The sequence below is a fragment of the Tiliqua scincoides genome, chromosome 2 (genome assembly GCF_035046505.1).
Source record: "Tiliqua scincoides isolate rTilSci1 chromosome 2, rTilSci1.hap2, whole genome shotgun sequence".
NCBI lineage: Eukaryota > Metazoa > Chordata > Lepidosauria > Squamata > Scincidae > Tiliqua > Tiliqua scincoides.
In genome coordinates this window covers 103,918,858-103,932,192 of record NC_089822.1, presented here as the reverse complement: position 1 = coordinate 103,932,192, position 13,335 = coordinate 103,918,858, and the positions used below count along the sequence as shown (strand labels likewise).

Genomic DNA, 13,335 nt, shown 5'->3' with positions numbered 1-13,335 from the left:
AAAAGTGGTATGTGGTTGTTCAGCATGAACATGCAGCAAAGCCTTCTTTTCTGCTTCCTCTGTCTTGTCTTGCTAGCTAACACCTACCAATGGAGAAGCGTACCAATCAAATCTCAAGGTTTTGCATAACTGGACCAGGGTCATATTATTATTATTAGTAGTAGTATTTATATACTACTTTTCAACTAAAAGTTCACAAAGCGGTTTACAGAGAAAAATCAAATAACTAAATGGCTCCCTGTCCCAAAAGGGCTCACAATCTAAAAAGATGCAAAAGAACACCGGCAGATAGCCACTAGAACAGACACTGCTGGGGTGAGATGGGCCAGTTACTCTCCCCCTGCTAAAAAAAAAGGAGCACCCACTTGAAAAAGTGCCTCTTACCCAATTAGCAGGGGTTAGTCATAGTTAGTCATTAGTCATAGTGTGGAGAGAAGAGGTTAGAGCCCCCCCCCCACATGCCACAGTCTCAATCCAATAAGGAGTTGCTTCTCTGCTTTTCCATCGTCTCAGCTTCATGATTTCGAATTGTAAGCCATCCTGAGTGCATTTGCAGAACAGCAGTACATAAATGCAATGAGTAAATAAATCAATAAACAGCAATTCCTGAAACTATAAACAGTTGCCATAAAGACAGGAAGAATATTTGCCATGTTCTCTCATGGAATCACAGGAAGAAATGGGTTCAAGTTACAGCAAAGCAGATTCAAGTTGAATATCAGGAAATTTCTAATTAAAACCAGCTGTGCAATAGAAGAAGGCTGAAGAGACAGGTTTATTAAAAAGTAGAGACTGGATACCAACAGCTATTACTCTTCAAGGGTTTCTCTGCATAGTCGTACTTTGAGTATTGCACACACGTAGGCCAGAAGTGGGACCTTCTACAATGCCGAGTAATCTATACACTCATCTAGGAAAGCATTTGGTTCAATTTGTTCTACAGCTCTTGGAGGCAACTTTAAGGGGGATGATAAACAAAGAGGGGCAGTCCAAGAACCCCCGTTGTCTGAGACAGAATGCCAAATGCTGCCCCCTTACCCAATGATGTGCCAGCCTCTGTTCCTTCTGCTCTTTAATAAGCTAGTCAGCACTCTCCTCCACACTCTGTTCCTCTCTGTACTCCAGTCCAAGGAGCAGAAAAAGGAGTAGTGAAGGCCAGTAGGTGGACAGAGATGGGTACTCCCACCAATCTGCTACCTGAAGCAACCACTTCAGTTGGTCTCATGGATGGGCTGACCCTATGGGCAGAACACGTATCTACAACACAGCCATTCAAGAGCACATACAGCCCACTTCATTTTTTGGAGCACAGCACTTTAAAGCTGTATTCAGATGTACGGGGTGGGGCAGGCTAGGTGGAACACGTGTACACATGCTCCTCTTTCTTGGATTAGATGTGCTAATTGGATGGCATCTTCCAAACAGGTAACATAAATAAATGGGTCTGCAGAACTCAGTGCATATCTGTCTAATATCTGAGAACGACAAGTTACCTTTTGAGATGAGAAAGTAAGTAAGAGGCTTACTTTTGGTTTTCTTAGGGGGAACGCCTTTTTTGCTAGTACTTGGAGACTTGATTTCAGGTGGTTTTTCTGCCAACTCTTTAGCCAACCGAAGTGCTTCCAGTTCCTTGGCCATTTTTTCCTCCTGGTATTTGGTTTCTTCTCTTATTATCCATTCATCAATAGAGCTGGTCACCAATTCCAAGTAATTCCTGAGAAATATAATTCATTTATGTAATATTTATTTTTGTAATGAATTTCCCCCCACCTGTCCTCCACATTTGTGGATGCCTAAGGTGGCTGTTTATCTTGTTATCAGCAAAAATACAGACTGATCCAAGGGGTAAAGCCCTACTCCTTGCCACATCATGGTGCTGATGTGGAATGGGGCCCCTGTAGCTGCTAATTCCTCAATAAATTAAGCACGATTCCCAGTGGTGGATTTAATGTAACATGCAGTTTGGCCTTTAATCTTGATGGAGAGCTATCCTCATTGCCACATTAGTTAAATATGGTGGTATGCTCCATTCCATCCTGTTTATTTTAAACAGCACTGGCATGGAGAAAGGAGGTCACACCGGCGCTGCAGATTAGGGAGCAAGATTAGGATTGCTTTGCCAAGCAGCCAGATAGCCAAGGTGGTTACAACTTTTATTTTTCCCCTTCTTCCAGCGGTACTGCTGGCCCAGACCTTTTCCTGCTTGTTAAGCAAGCGGAAATAGGATCAGAGAGCTGACTGAAGCAGGCATAGAGAGCAGTGAGCCAGAGAGGGATGGTGGCCAGATGCAGGGCGTAGGTTACCCATCATCAATTCATCGCTTCCCCCCATCCCTACTAGAAACAAGCATTTCAGCTGCTTCGTGAACTGGTCAGAACATGCTGCATATTCTTGAAGGGATGGCAGCTAAACCACAGTTACTAAGCAAAATGTAAGCTGACTACTGTTAGAAAATAATTCTTTATTGTTAGAAGACAATAATTCTTCATCATCGCCCTTATCTACATGGTATTTGAAAGCGTTGCTTGAAAGATTGTTTACCTGAACCCAACATCAGAGTGCAATGCAACTTTCCAGGACTCCTGAAACTTATAACGTCTGTCCATGGGATTATGAAGGACGATCAGCAAAGAGTTGTCTTGAGTATGATAATAAGAATCAATGCACCTGTAATGCTGAGTTGCACGGTGAAGAACCTGAAAATGAGAGGAAAATGAAGATGAACACAATTCAAATTTTGCTAAATAGCTGGTTGTAGAGATGATCAAAAATCTCCACAAATCAGTATGTATGTACCTATCATTACCCGCTTGCTTATGGTTGCAAAGCTGTGTGTAGACTGTAACACATGAGAGGTAGATGAGGGTTCACATGTCTGAATGCTCCTTCATATCAAGATTTAAAACAGTAGGTAAGAACATTTTACTAATAGTTTTGGAATACAGGGGCAGATCTGAACAAATGATATCAAAATGAAATGTTTACTGTCCTCTTCCATTTTTGCTGAGCTTCCATCTATACCATAAGAAGAAAGCAGTTCAAAAATACCTGGAAGAGGAGTTGCGGCTGAAAATGTTCAGCAAAACTCCAGTCTTTCAAACATCGCTGTTGGGTCTTCTGTATGGATGCCAATTCTGTCTCCACATTTATCTAAGGAAACACCAGGGATATATAATGTTAGTCACATTTAACAAATGTTTTAGGCAGAAGACAACAATGGATGAGAAAAAAGAAGCCTCTTTTTAGCTTAGAGGCCATAATGCCATTTTTAAATTGGCTATTCAAGTAGACATGCATACTGTTATATCCCATACTGGCACACCTAAGCATACACCCCAATATATATGCTCATGTACATTGTCTCTCTCTCTCTCCTCCCCCTACCTTCACCCCAAAATATCCCTGCATCAGCTCTGACGGATACAGAGAAAGCTGCCACTGAAAATGGAAGTGCTGCCTGCCTCTTCCCCAAACTGACATTTCCACAAAGATGGGGTTCTCTAAGGCTGCAATCCTATCCACATTAACCTGGAAGTAAGCATCATTTACTATAATGGGACTTACTTCTGAGTAGACATGGATAGGATTGGGCTTTAAATCTAATATGTTGGAGGGATATGCCAACAATTTGAAAAGTGAAGTCAAATAGTCCCAGTATTGTCTCAAGAGATATACCCATAGTTTAAACCAAAAGGTCATATTGGCTTTGCAGAAGACCATGAAGGAAGCCTCTGATCAATGAATATCTCCTTTATTTTTAACAAAAAAAAGGAGTTATGTCACTGTTCCAGAACATTTTTTAAGACAGACTCCATCCCATGTCCCAAACCTACATACAAAGAACAACTGCTTTGCATGCAAAAGGTTCCAGTTTCAATCCCTACCACGTGGGCGGGGGGGGGGGGGGGAGGGAGAAAGAAAAATTTTTTGTTGGAAAGCTGGAAAACCAATGCCAATTCCTGTGGCCAAGAATAGGCTAGAAGGACCAATAGTTTGACCAGTATAAGTATTGACCAGTTTGAGCAGTTTTCTGACACAGATTGAATAAGCATAATTGTTTCCAAAGGCCTTTCTCCTTTCAACAAAAGACTCCTAGAGCCAAAACATTGGTGTTTTTCAACCACTGGCTGCATTTACTGTTTTAACTTTGATTGTATGCCACCCTGGAAGTTTGTGCTGAAGGGCAGCTTAGGAGTCACTGAAATAAATAAAAAATGATCAGTGACAACCCGTGATGTGGGTTGCACTGCCATCTGCTGAAGCTGCTTCACAAATCACTCCCAATTTAAAATTCATTATTTAACTTCTTTGCTATCATTACCCACTTTGGGAAGTTATACAGTGATTCAAGAAAGATTTCTATATTTCAGGCCATGCAGATTATGATGAAGCAATTCACAGCAGGTTGCTTCTGCAGCTTGGATCCACCTTGTTATACCAGATAAAGGCTAAACTCCGTGCTATATGGGAGATCCATGATCAATGGTGGGGCAATTTAGAGTGGAGAAAGGGTTAAAACACTCTTTCCCAGGATGGCACTTCCATGATGTTTAAAGCAGCCATGTACAGCTGCTAATTAATCAACAGTCATGTCCAGCTTACCCCTAAATTGTGACAACTGGTCTTTCACCCATACTTAAAGGAGACAGCTTCAATTCCAGTTCACTGTAAAAAATGCAGGTACTTGAGAGGTATCAAGCAACACATAATGAGAAAGGATAAGAATTTGGAAATATCTTTGATGGTTCCAATTAAAAGTAGATTCCTCTGAAAGAAATGAGTAGATCTTCATGCAGGAGCAAGATCCTATTCTACTTTCACTAGCATACAGCACCGAATTCTTAAGGGGCCAAGTTTAGAGTGACTTAAGAGCATCCACAAAAAGTCTTTGAGTGTACAATAATACCTCTCATAATACAAAGAGATACATTCCTGCAAAGCTGAGTGCTGTGTATAACAATGCTGTAAATGACATTGTTAAGGATTAGGCAGGAGACTGATGCTGATTGGTCTGCACTTGTCAGTTTATACTGTTCCCATTGAGTGCAGTGGCTGTCAATCACACCCAGGACACTACCGTATAATGAAATAGCACTAAGGGAAGCAACACTTTGGTAGGCATTACTGTATATAAGTTTAAGTTAAAAACAGACTTTGCCTTCATATTACACTGTAAGATACATTTCATTTCAATCACAATATTTCTTACCTTATTCTGAGAAAACCTGGTTCGGCTACTTCTATAACCAGCAGTATTCCAGTCTGGAAATTATACATAAAGACACATACTGACTTTCCAGACACCTCTGCAGTTTGTTATCGTATTACTCAGCTTGATTGTTACTTAAATGCCAGTGACAGGTTCCATCCTGTCCCACTTTTCAGAACAGTCTCTATCTACATTAGTGCATTGTACTGACCCTTTTTCTTAGTGATCTTCCCTTTACATAATGTGCATTTAGGCACTTCCACATACAGTCCTTGGGGCAACAAGTATATTCTCCAGAAGGGAAGTTCTGATTTTTTAATCCCTTTTCTTTGCCCTTTGAAGGTGGACTGTGTAAAGAGCAAGAGAAAGCTAGGCTGGTCTGATTCCATTTTGTGAAGCTGTCTCAATTTTGAGAACTGGTTCCATCTTAATACAGTCTTGCCACTCAGTCATTCTACTGTTAATTATTAGCTCCAGAGTCTTGAGGCTGAGTTCCTGTAATCAGGGCCTAGGAGAAGGGGGTAAAGGGGGTAATTTGTACCCGGGCCCAGGGTCAAAAAGGGGGCCCAGGAGCCAAAGGAGGGGGCCCAGATATTTCCTGGGATCTTACATTTTCCTATCTACTCAAACTTGTTGCCCACATGGGATGCTGGGAACACTACCATGAGTGTGCGGCTGTAGCTACTGCAGCTACTGGCAAGCAATTTATGTTGGGCCGAGGAATGCATAACTGACATTCCTTAACACAGTGGGAGGAAACTGGCCTGCTACAGTAGCTCTTTGGCTTGTGGATCTGCTTGCCATGAAGTATAGGAGCTCAGGGACACAGCTGCAAGACTACAGCTTCTGCAGAAGCAAGTTCTGTTACACACAGGTACATGCACTTGGTACGCACACTTTCCAATCTAGTAGGAGCAGAAATAAGATGATGCTAATTTTCTGCATGATTTTCTATATTAAAAGCTTTTAGAGAGATTTAGGAGTGTGTTTGGTTTTCTTTATTACTGTATCTAGCTGCCTGTGCCAAATGGGTTAGTAGACCTGGGCTCCAGGTCTGCCCCCTGCCCCCATTCTGCTCACCCATTCACCACCCTCCTGTTTCACCCCTCCACCTTTGCAAAGGGGCCCAAAGAAACTTTGTACCCCCTGATAAAATTCCTCTCAGAGGCCCTGCCTGTAACTGAGGGAACTCAGAGCCTGTAAGAGCTGGAAGCAGCCTAAAGGCCTGCAGCCCCCCTACGGCTGTTTAGGACTGGCTGTTAATCTAGGGTGGTGGCAGATACCAAGGCAAAGGGTTTCTTTGCCCTGCAGAATGTGTGCCTGGTTTAAGCTGGCCATGGATATGCTCTGAAACTTTATATTCAATGTTATATTCAATGTTTGGTTATTCATAAAGAATGGTACCATGCTATCTGCGGAGTCTCAATGGGCCTGAGACAGCTGAGAACAGTAATAATCGTTAAGACACCATTGACCTTGACTCTTTGGTTAGTTGTAACAGCCTAAGAGCCATGGTTGTTTAGGAAAATCAAGGAACTGACTTGCTGTGGGTTTGAGACTGAGACAGGGATGTATTGGAAACCCTAAAACTCAACCTATGGAAATCTGCGTTGGCTGAGAGACCTGCAGGTCATATATCACAGACTTGCTTTACAAATGGACTGTGTCCCTGCCCTTGAATCGGGCTGGTACCCTTGGCCACAAGGGAAAAGACAGAACATGCCTTCAATGCAATCATCATCTTTCAAAGTCACTTGTTAGCAAAGAGTTCAGATAACAGGGGAAGTAAAGTAGGAAATAGCAAAAGTACTGAGAACAGCAGGAAATTTTATAGACAGGAAGGAGAAGCTGGTAGGGACTAGATCAGACAGTCCTTCCAGGAGAGGGAATTCCATAACCTAGGAAATACTGAGAAAAACGATCCTCCCCTCTGCCCCAGACCATCTCAGAGGAATGGTGGAGGCCATCATGAGACCTAATTCACCCTATGAAGGCTGCAGCCTGCCCAATACCTCCTAACCATTGACATACGCCAAAAAAATCATTGGATGTGTGGCTGCCTAGTAACATCTAAGTAAGATGAGCTTGGTCAACAGGCCCTGTGAGAACTGCAGGAAGCAGGTGAGCATTCCATTTCAAGCAGAATCTCCCGAAGGACTCTAGAATTCCATCAAAATGTACACCTCATTATAGAGGTGATTTATCTGAAGAATTCCTCTAGCACACTGGTTCTCAAACTTTTAGAAAGTTTTCGCTTTTCACTTATTTCTCAACGCGATCCTGGGGATCGTATTGGTGCCCTTGCCCCTTCCCCCACCCCTTAAAGTGACAGAGGACCCTTCACACAAACTAGTGGGTCGTGACCCACCCGTTTGAGAACCACTGCTCTAGCAGGTTTTCTCCACCTTATCCATTTTAGCTAGGGCCTAACATGCCAATCAGTCTTGCCCCAGATCAGACCAATTCCTATCAAAATTGCCTAGTAGGTATTAGAGTATGTAAAAAATACTTTCACAAGAATCTAAGCGAAGCATCATTAATTAAAAATTGAATGACTCACAGCCTAATCCTGAGCTGGCCGGGGTGTGCGGCTGCAGCGGTGCCGAGCACAGCTGCTGCCACATTCTGTGCGCTTCAGCCTGCCGCGGGCGGTGCCTCGGGAGAAGGGGACTTTTGTCCCCTTCTCCCGGGTAAGGGAAGCAGCCCTGCAATGGGGCTACTCACTTTACTGCCAACCTTAGGTAAAGGTGTTTGTGTAGGGTACCAAGCCCCACATGAACGCCTTGCATTCAGTGGATCCGCCTCCCTCCCTCCCCCGGCACGCCTCCCACCCGCCCTTTCTCTGCCTCCCCATAAGGCCTCTTCCCCTGCCCTCCATCCGCCTCCCCCCTCCCCAGAATGCCTCCTCCCCACCCCCCTTCCCTCCCCCGCTTCCTGTGCTGCAGCTCGGTGGTCCGCGAGACTGCCAAGAAACGGAGGACGGGCGCCCGCCTAGCGCTAGCCCAGCGCCAGCCAGTGCTGGGCTAGCATGGGTGCTGGCCTGGCGGTAAGCCTCGCAGACGTGCCTTATGGCACGTTTGGGACAGTGTGCTCCAGCGGAAAGCTGGAGGGCCAAGCTCAGGATTGGGCTCTCAATCTTTGACAAGGGTAACTCACCCTAAAAGCCTATAACTTGCTTTTGCTATTGATATTATCGAGAGAAAGAAAGTTTTCTAACATTTTGGCAAACAGTTCACTTAGGGGCTGTGGTTCCCAAAATGTGTGCTGCAGTACCCTAGGATGCTGTGATAAACTCACAGGGACGCTCTCCCGGGTGCTGCCATCTTGGCTGGGTCAAGATGATGTTAAACCTCGCTAGTTATCACATGATCCCGGGGGAGTGCTGGTGGCTATCTCTTCCTCCCACAGTGCCATGATAATAGGGCACTGTGAAAATTCCTGCGACACTAAAGGTGCCATGAGAAGGAAGTGCCATGAGAAGTGGTTTAGAAACCACTGACCTATAGTGATGATGAAATTAGTACTATTTTAAATACCAAGGTGAAGAAAAGGGATAGAGACTATTTCTAAATAATATGTACCTGAAACAAAAGATCCTGATGGTCTCTGGCCATCCACTGAAAAAGGGAAATACTCTTGACTAGAAAATCCCTTATTGTTAAAATAAGGCCCTATGAAGAGGAGATATAAAAGAAGGTAAATCAGTGACACTCTAACATTACATCTGTATGGGAGCACTTTTCTCTCCTGCTGCTCCTTTTAGCATTCAAGGTGGCAGCAGAGGAAATTTTCCATCTATGAGCAGAAATAAGGTGAGGCAGGAAGAACACTCCCTGTGGACTTTGATTCCGCATAGAGAATTGGTTGGAATCTGTTTGGCTCTGACCCAATATGCAACCCTACAAACCTAGGAGAAAGTCCCATTGAACTCAATGGGCTTTGCTTCTGAGTAGAGGCATGACTGGGATTGTACTGCAAATGTAAGGGGGGGGAATGCTGACTCAAGAAAGAAATAATGCAATCTATAATGTACTACAAAGCTCATATTTCATATCCAGCTCAGCACATTTCATCTTCTAAGAACATCAGTTACACCTGAAAATTATTGTTATTTTTAGAAATGTTCAAGAACAGTTTGGAAAAGAATGCTGGGGTTTCAAAAACGAAAAAAGATCAAGTAACAAAGAAAAATTACTTTAAATTTCCAAATTTCTTCCTGGCTTGGAGAAGTTTGCTAGTCCTAATAATATTGTATGATATCTTGACAACGCTGCTTACTACAGTAATAGTTCTTTGAGTGGCCTCCTGTGCAGACACATATAATGGAATCAGCACACACAGAGTTGAACTCAGAAGCTTCCAGGCTTTTCTCGAGCATTCTGTCCCACTCTTGAGTGGGAGAACTCCAGGCTTCGTCGTATGCCTCTAGTGAAGGGAAAACGCCAACCCCTCTGTTCCTTTCAGGACCACCCTCTGGTTCAAAATCTCTATTTAAAAAGAGATTTGACTGGCATATCCAGTTCTAGAACCAGCCCTGCAGGTGAGACAGTCGACTGGGTTGAATGTCTAAACAGAAGACCACTTAAAGAACTGCAGGTAAGCAGCCTGTCCTCCTCTTTCATGGTCTCTGTGCAGTCACACATAGTAGGCACTAGCTAGTTTTACATTTTTATCTGGAAGTGACTACAAGTAAGTACTCCCCTCCCCAAACCACTAAAGAGAACACCACTTCAAAAGGTGCAATTAGCAAGGGTTGCTGCTCTGCAGAGCTCCACACCCTTCAGGTTGACAGCAGAAGATGACACTGCGGTGGTGGAGTGAGCTTTTAAGAAGCTTGCACTTCCTTCTCTGCTAACTGGTAAAAAAGGGAGATAGTCCCAGTCACCAAGTGGGACTGATGTTGAGTGGAAATATTTTCAATGTAATGGACCTCTCCAGATGATACTGGAGTAAATACACTTAGGGGACAGTGAGATGGACAGTCTAATAGGGCACTTACAGTGGCAGATCTCCCAGTCTCCTCAAACCTTGGCTGCATGCTATTGGATAGGTTTTGAGGAAATTCTCCACATAACCAGGAAAGAGGCTTTTGATGATGGTCTCTTTCTGCCTGGATTTGTCTTCACTGTGGCAGTGGAATGTGTCAGATTTTGGCCCTGGCATTAGGACAGATCTGGGGAGCAGCTGGCAGCCAACACAGCTCCCTGATCCCCTTATCTCCCAATTCACATTATCCCCATCTAGTCAGCACACCTGCTTTTGTGCCCTCCTCCCAACACCAGCACTTGGCTTTGCTTTATCTCCGAGCCACTTGCAACATTTTTCAAAACTTTTCCTTTGGTTTGTTGAAAATATTATGCACAGTCATCCTAGAGGTACCATCCTTCACCACTGTTGGAGAAATGTCAAAAGGCAGGTGCACTATCAGTTCTTCAGGAAAAAAAAAAAGGCAAAAGATGGCACTCTGGAAAATATGTCACTTGTTCAAGATGGGCTTTGATCACAGATGATTCTTTACAACACCTCTTTGGTGTTGGGCCTCTGTGTTCTTATTTCAGCAGTGGATGTATCAAATTTCCAGTAATAATTCAATAATTCATGCTGCATGCTTTAATTCATTCACAGTAACACATATGAAGGCATTTTACCTGGTATTGTGTTTTTGTTCAAATTTTTGCTGGTAAATTGTTCTCTCAGTTGTTTAGCAAACCTAGCAGGATTATCCCATGGGATGTACGACACCTCATAATCACCACCAAGCATTGTGCCAGAGCCTTCAAGTTGCCCAAAGTTATCTACCCCTGTCAGCCTCAGACTTTCAAAAGTGAACACTTTAAAGGCTCGTTCCACTTCGGCCCAATTCAGTTGTTCTGTAGGAAAATCAAGCATAGAAACAAAATTCTTACCATAATTCCGCTTGTCTTTGATATACGTCTTGGACATTTCTCCCAAGAAAACAAGTAGTTTTCTATTATAAGGGCCTATCATGGATACTGATAACTTTTCATAAATACAACAATTATCCAATTTTTAAAAATCATTGTAATCTCTCCATCTTCCTCCTGGGAGGGGGGGCAGACCCAGGGGGTTGGGGGTAGGATCAAAACAAAAAATCAGACAAGCTCCTGGCCAAATTAGCTTAATTTATTGGATAATGGGTACATTAGAAAAAAGGCAGGACCTCTGGACCTCTCCATTGGCTTTCTTAACTTTCTTTCACAATAGCCTTGATCCTAAGGGTCAGATGAAGCCTCTCCACCTTGGAAATAGCATAGAATAAAGCCTTTGAAAATACTGAAAAGCCTGATACCTGCTGACACATGAGCTACACCAAGTATGTGGTGAGGTGAGACTGGCAGCACTTTTGGGACAATTCCCTGACTAGCCCCAAGCTAGGAGATGACTAAGGTGAGTGGCTCCCTCCAACACTCCTGGCCCAGTCTCTGCTAGGTCTATTTTCATCCAGTCCTGGCCCTTCCAGTAGTCTGTTTCTGCATTGTATTCCCTTTCCTTCTTCTTTCTATCTCCAGCTCTCTCACAGACCCCACCATTCATCTTTCCCCTCTTCCACCCTGCTGACTAGCACCTCTTTCCTCCTTGACCAATCTCCTCTTTTTTTGCTTCTTTCTCTTTCTGTCTCCCTCCAGTCTAAAACTCAGCTTTAAAGGCTGGTCCTGGCTTCACCTTCTCCCTCTCAGCTGAACACCATCAGCTGCTTTCTCCCTCATCTGGGAGTGTCCGACACTACAATCATGTATTGTTTACATCCCAATCTCAGGCACTGGGCCTTTGAACAGCAGCAGTACATGCACTAACTTGCAGTGCAGTGGCTGAAGTGAAATCCTTCCAAGGTCTGGGCAAGTAAGCTACCTCAGAATAGTAGATACAAAAGACTGGCAACAGGATACAGGTATCTTATCATCTTTTGCACTCTCTGAGGCAGCTGGTGGGCCACTGCACAATACAGGAAACTGAACCAGATGGGCCCTTGACCTGATCCCATGGGACTCTTATGCTCTTATGTGTAGTAAAGTTAGCCAATTTTATCCTACTTCCCCCCCCCCAAATCTCCCCTACTACCACATACAGCTGGTGCACTTTTGCATCAGTCTCTGAAGCTCCTACAACCTTCAAAAGCCTGTTTGATATTGTACGATGTAGGGAGGGACTCTACCACCTATCTCTGGTCCTATCAGACCTGCAAAAATTCCTTGTAATGAAAAACTTGGCACCTCTAGGAAATGGTCTATAAATAAAGTCAGATTGAGAATAATGTTACCACTGGTACAGTAGTGCATGAGCTCATGAATTCGGGCAAGGCGCTTGGTATTGTTTCCAGGTGGTGGAAGAGGAAATTTAAGAAGATCCATCATAGGCAACTTGTTCATCATTTCATGTTCAATCTTAGCTAGGTCTAAACCACCTTGTGCCTGAAATGAAGGAAGATGTCAAATATCAACTTTGATCAATGGTGATATCTAAACTAAAGCACCTGAGATAATAAACATAGTGTTGTGAAATCATCTGGTGAACTTACACCCAATCCTATGTATGTCTACACAGAAGTGCCATTATAGTCAATGGAACTTACTCCCCAGTAAGCGTGGAGAGGATTTCAGCCTTACTTCTTAACATGCGGCTTACCAGCTGCTTTCTCACATACAGAAGGCCAGTCTGCAGTCAGGAAATCACAAACAGATTTCATGTTCAACAATCCAGAATGGGTTTTAATTGGAGGTTTCCATAGAAGCATGAGAGACTCCCACTGGGAGTTTAAGTCACCAAATCACCCCTTATCTCATTCATAGGTTAAGACTGATAGTGTAATGTCAGCCATTCCCCTCCTGCTCTCCAGTGATCAGTGAGAGAACAAAGGAAGCTAGGTGTTGTGTGCATTCTGAGTGAGACAGAGATTAATCTATGAGACAGACAGAGCCTGAAAATGGAAGTTAGAATAGCCCATGCTCAGAACTAAAGCACACTGGCATTCAGGAGAACTTGTAAGAAGCACATGTGATCTGATGTTGTTTGTAGGAGTATTCTGCTAACTACCTACATTCAGCCTGTATGTATGTAAATAAAACAGATATTACCAAGACATCATAAGTACCCGAGATCTCTCCTTC

The 13,335-nt window shown here is 43.5% G+C and overlaps 1 protein-coding gene across 1 annotated transcript in view; it reads right to left on the bottom strand.

Annotated features, from left to right (window-relative positions):
* The window catches only part of SPAG17 (sperm associated antigen 17), a 112,647-nt gene that overhangs the window by 59,512 nt on the left and 39,800 nt on the right, over positions 1-13,335 (bottom strand). The window contains exons 13-18 of the mRNA XM_066612656.1: positions 12,489-12,632; positions 10,858-11,079; positions 3,385-3,413; positions 3,049-3,150; positions 2,542-2,696; positions 1,527-1,714 (exon numbers count right to left, since the gene is read on the bottom strand). Coding sequence (XP_066468753.1) covers positions 1,527-1,714; positions 2,542-2,696; positions 3,049-3,150; positions 3,385-3,413; positions 10,858-11,079; positions 12,489-12,632 — 840 coding nt within the window. The remainder of the gene's footprint in view (positions 1-1,526; positions 1,715-2,541; positions 2,697-3,048; positions 3,151-3,384; positions 3,414-10,857; positions 11,080-12,488; positions 12,633-13,335) is intronic.